At 35.1% G+C, this 5,919-nt stretch overlaps 1 protein-coding gene across 1 annotated transcript; it reads left to right on the plus strand.

The window, feature by feature from the left end:
- Window positions 1–429: 429 nt before the first annotated feature.
- LOC149193862 (uncharacterized) lies at window positions 430–837 on the plus strand. The gene has a single exon (XM_089407464.1). The coding sequence runs from the start codon at window positions 430–432 to the stop codon at window positions 835–837; it is 408 nt and encodes a 135-aa protein (XP_089263590.1).
- Window positions 838–5,919: the final 5,082 nt, after the last annotated feature.

Below are 5,919 nucleotides of genomic sequence, written 5' to 3' on the forward strand. Positions count from 1 at the left end.
CCACCTGTTGGAAAGCGTACTCATACATCTTTCCCGTGGAAATTTTGGCGAGAAGTCCGATGATGGCTCAGGGTTGAAATACTTGTCCACCAATGCCACTCGTTTGTTCCACGGTCTTGTAGGTATGCCCGTCGTTTCAACATTTCGAAGGCATTTTGCTGCCGCCATTCGCACCCATTTTCTGTTTTTCAAGAACAGCTGAGAGGTCCACAGGTACGTTTCCGTTTATTCATGCGACACCGAAACTTCCCAAGGTCGAGAGAACCGGTTTCCAGTGGGGACGTCATACCAATTCAAAGAAAAAGGGCGGTGAACAGTTGATTGTCAGTCAAAGCAATAATCGTTAGAGGCGAAAGACGTTTATAAATGGGCACCCTTCAGGTAGTCTCCAGTCTAAAGAAAGCATTTTAACTCGGTTTATCTCTTATAATGTTGTCCAACAAAAGTTCGCAGGCTCGATCTTCCGGGGCCCCTCCCATTCGGTCACCGAATGGTGGCGCCCCAGAGAAAGTCATTTCTTCTGGGCACTCTCATTCTGCCAATCCGCAGAAGAGGGCGAGAGCATATATGTGTTCACCCACGGCGCATCCAGGTTCCTTCCGTTGCAGTTTTCATAGAAAGTCTAATACCTCTTCCTCTGCGCATTCTCAGCTAAATGCCAGGAAATTTTCCATGCCGAATTCTCTGGCCACGTTGGGCAGTGCAGAAAGAGAATGGGTGAGAAGAGCCCTCACTACTTTCAGACGCCCCTCTAAGCATGACATGCAACGCAGAACGTCTTTCCAGCCGCGGCCGAGCAGGCTCCGCCATATGACCAGGGCTGAAGACGCCTGTTAATCGATGGCCAGCTGGCTCCGCCATATTAGGGCACATATGTATACAAAGCGCCTCTCCATGTAAATCTATCTTGTTCAATCATTTTTTTTCTCTCTCTGTACGCGTAAGTACGAGATTTTTTAAACTTGTGCTCAGATATTTTTTTAAAAAGTAATTGTTTAGTTCAACTAGCAAATATTTATTTTCCTGACTTTAAAGCACTAAAATAAAATATGTTTTTTATAAAGCATTCGAAAAACAAAAACTTGTTTTTCATTAAATTTATAATTGTGATTTTTTAAAGTGCAGAATTCAGTTTTAGTTCCGAAATATTAATGTCAAGTTTCGAAAATGCAATTTTGGGGTTAAATTCGGTGTATTTTCACTACACTATTAAAATTCGGTATATTATTTTTAGAATTCGGTGTATTTTCATTACACTATTAAAATTTAATTTTAAATTTGTGCAATTATATATCAATATATATAAAATAAAAGTTGATTATTTAAAATAAAGTTTTTTTTTTTTCAATTTGTGCAATTATATATCAATATATATAAAATAAAAGTTGATTATTTAAAATAAAGTTTTTTTTTTTTCAAAAGAATTATCAAAACGTTCATTATTATGGATTATTTTTAATATATATAATTCACAAATTTTAAAAAAGGTGATGTGCTTTTTATGGATTATTTTGAGTATATATTATTTAGAGTTTTTAAAAGAAGTTACACATCAATTATGATCATAATGATAATGGTTATTAATTTACACATCATTATAATGGCTATTAACTTCTATTGAAATTTATTAACTTCTATAGAACACTTTAAATTTTAAAAAGATAAGAGATTAATTAGAATTTAACTTTTTGTTTTTATGATTATGAAGAAATGCCTTTCCAGATCAATATAGTTTTATTGAGTTAAAAAGTGAAGAAGGTTTGTAGTGCGACAAATATTTTGAAAATTAGCTCAAATGTGAGTAATAAGATGAACAATCTAAAAATGTGAGTAATAAGATGAACAAATTAAGAGAGTGTTTTTCATTTCCAACTCTTCTAGGAAGGCACAAGTGACAAACTCTTTCATCCCATGGTGTTTGAGAATTTACCAACACCAAGTTTCACTATGAAGCTCATCCCATGGTGTTTTGAGAATTGACCAACACCAAGTTTCACTATGAAGCTCTGAGAATTAGTTCTAATCTTGACATTGTTCATTTTCTTCTTAACACTAGTCAAGATGAGAGATGCTTTTTGTTTTTGAGATTTGGGATCACCTCCTTATAATATCGCAGTTTCTTGTTTTCATCTAGCTCTTTATTTCCCCACAATATCTCCCTTTTGAAGTAATAACATGTTTAATATTAACTTAAGCCTACAAGATGATCTCCTCTTTTATGCCCTAATGGTCCAACCAAGACTAGGCATCCCTATCCCATCCTCACTTGAGTCGAAGGTAGGGTTTTTGCCTAGATTCAAATGCAATTTTAGAAAAAATATTTGGAATATATGTATAAATTAATCTCATGAGAATTAGTTCTAATATTGGCAATGTTCATTTTTTTCTTAACACTAATCAAGTTAGAGAGAGAATTTTGGTTTTTGGGATTGGGGTTGATCACCTCCTTATAATATCGTAGTTTTATTTTCTCATCTAGCTCCTTATTTCCCCACAATTTCTTCTTTTTGAAGTAATAATATGTTTGATAGTATCTTAATTCTACATGATGATCCCCTCTTTTATTCCCCAATGGTCCAGCCAAGACTAGGCATCCTTATGCCACCCTCACTTGAGTTGAAGGTGGTTTTTTTGTGTAGATTTAGATGCAATTTTAAAAAAATATTTGGCATACATGTATAAATTCTTCTTATACAATATATACCTACTCATACTGATGTTTTCAATGGGGAAGAATCTTGCTTTAATCACAAGCATAGGGTAGGGAGTATTTCCTTTAATCTTAAAGTTGTATGTTATAAATTGTTCCTGCATTTGTTCAGTCTTCCTCCATGACTCTTTGGATATACTACAACCCCAAAACCCACATCCATATAAAATAACAAGAGTGACAAGAGTATTTGATGGGACAAACTATGTCTTTTGGAAGGTTAGTATGGAATCCTATCTCATGTCCTTAGGTGTAGATGTTTGGAGCTCTGTATTAGTTAATTATGTTATCTTGACCTAAACCCCTCTTACTGATGCATAAGGTAGAAAGGTATATGAGAAAAATGCAAAGGCCAAGAATGCAATTCTCTTTGGTCTTAGTCAATTTGAAGTAGTAAAGGTAATGCACTATAAGTCAGTTAAGCAAGTATGGTACAAACTTAATAAGAGTTTGAAAAGAGATGAGAAAGTTAAGCAAGCCAAGATTCAAACCTCCAGAAAGAGATTTGAGGAATTAAGAATGAATGAAGAAGAAAGTATAACATAATATTTCCTTAGAGTTGATGAAGTAGCAAACATGATTAGATGACTTGGTGAAGATTTAAAAGTGGAATTAACCATTCAAAAGGTATTTAGATATCTTCCTATAAGATTCAACACCAAAATCTTAGGCATTGAGGAGATGATAAACTTGAAGAAACCCACAATCAACCAGCTACATGGAACTCTCACAACCTATGTGATGAGATTAGGAAAGGAGAAGACTTAACCAAAGGAGGCAACATTTAAAGTGTCTAAGAAGACTAACAATGACAAATATCACCAAGAATTTTCTAGTTATGAATTTGATCAAGAGATGGCTCATTTTTCCAAAAATTTAAAGCTTGGTTCAGGTAAGCATAAGGGCAATCTAACCTTCAAATTTTTTTATTGTTTAAGGGTTGGGCATTTTACCTCCAAGTGTCCTTATAAAGAAAATATAGAAAAGGATAAGGATCAGAATACCAAAGACAAAGCTCGAAAATATCAAAAGAAGAAATCCTTCAAGAAGGAGGGGCTCTACTCCAAAGGGGATAATTCTACATTAGAAGAAAACACTTAATATTCTTCAAAAGGTGAGCCCAATGAATGCTTACTCATGGCATTCGAAGCTAACTCTAAATACAAGAATGCCTTATACCTTGAGGAAGAAGATGAAGGAGTAGTGGATTTGGAGGAAGCAAAAAGAAAGGAAGAGGTTCTAAATGAACTAATCCTCGAATGGGGAGAGAGTTATCACAATTTAGAAGCATAAATCATATCTTTGAGAACAGACCTCGAGAAGTCCGAAATTGAGAAGGATTTGTATAGGAAACTTGTTGAAGTAATAGAGAAATTGAATCAAAGTTCGAGAAGTCAAAGCTCTCCAAAGAACAATGAAATTGTGGGATACACTGAATCACAAAAGTATTCTAAAGAAAAGACAAGTTTCAGGTCCACAAGATTCGAACACCTCTCAAGATCTAAAAAGGTGTTACAAGGAAGAGTCAATGAAGATAAACAAAAAACAAGTGAGAGAAGCACTCAACATTGGAGCAAGAATTATAATTTCTAATATTCCTCCACACATATATGTAAATAAGTAAAAAAAGATAACAAAGGTACAAGAAACCATCTCAAGCTCATCAATTTTTCAATATCAAGTAGTCAAATTTGTTCTATGGACATTGCTATAAATGTCATATAAATGGACCTAAAGCCATTAATTGTAGAATTGGTAAAGTTGAAAGAGATGAAAATTTCATATTTAAAAATTATCAAAATCCTAGAGCTCAAAACTCATTCCTGGGGAATAGAAATCCTTTCTCTCCCCTGATGGATGAAATTGAATGTTTCAAGTGTAATAATTTTTTCCACAAGGCAAGTGAGTGCAAAAGTAGGTTTGAGTACCCTTCCAAACTATAGTACACTGAGAAACCAACACTTCCTAAGAACATGAGGAGATGGAAGCAAAAGACTAAGAAAAACAAGGAATATGAACTTGCTCTATCTGCACATAATCAAGAAAATAGATGGTATGTGGATAATGGCTGCTCTAAATACATGACAGGGGATAAGAGTAAATTCTTGTTTCTGAAAGAAAAAGATAAAGGGAATGTTACCTCCGAAAATAATGCTTCGACACAAATTAAAGGGAAGGGCATAGTTAGTGTCGATTGTTGGAAATAATACTGAGAGGGGGGGTGAATCAGTATTAGCAAATCAATAACTTTTTCATTTCCATACTCAGATTCATATACGCTACTTCAATTAAGGGAACCCGCGTGTACACACAACTGTGTCTAATGCAACTAGCGTATATCCAATAAACTTATGATTCAGTTAATCCATTAAATGTTGATCTTTAATTAGTGCATTAGAACTTCATTAACCATATGAACAGTAAACAGGTGCAGTAAAACAGAACAGATCATCACACACAAGAAGCACACATGAACACCATGATGTAAGGTGGAAACCCAATGTGGGTGAAAACCACCTGCTGCAATTTGTCTCTATCTTCTTTTAATAAGAAACTTCTTTTTACAATATTTCTGTACTGGAGCAGTCTTATACCAATACGCAGGCTTCTACCTGCAGAAGGCTACAACCTTCTCTCATTCTCCAGCTTCTCTTGGAAGGGAGCTACAACCCCCTTAGCTCTTGTACTAGCTGATGTACTAGTACGTAGGTGCTGACCTACAAAAGGCTACAACCTTCTCTTTTCTTCAGGGACCACATTTCATAAATTTTCATATTGGATACTCCTAAAGCACAACACCATAATGTGAAGGCCACATTTCATTCAATTTTCATACTGGACCCATCAACAACATTGAAGCACAAAATCAATCACCACTGCAATACATCCATTAACTACACCTACATCATCGATCTCTGAATCACCCAATACTGAAATACTGAAACCCTGTCAACAAAATACAGTCACCAGAACACAGAGCAGAACACAGAACTCTGCAACAATATTCAAAGCCAACTATATCATCAAAAATTGTGCATCAAAATGCATACGCTACTTGGAAGAGCCGAACCGGCATGTATACGCAACTTCACCAAATCGAACCAACGTATATGTCATCAAATACTTATAACTTCGCTGCACTTCCCAAATTCAGACATACCCAGATCATTACATTCAAAAAGATAATACATGTGTTAGCAACCAGATCT

The sequence above is a fragment of the Pinus tabuliformis genome, chromosome 2_2 (genome assembly GCF_031772625.1).
Source record: "Pinus tabuliformis cultivar Carrire ecotype Pingquan chromosome 2_2, CPIR1, whole genome shotgun sequence".
Taxonomy (NCBI): domain Eukaryota; kingdom Viridiplantae; phylum Streptophyta; class Pinopsida; order Pinales; family Pinaceae; genus Pinus; species Pinus tabuliformis.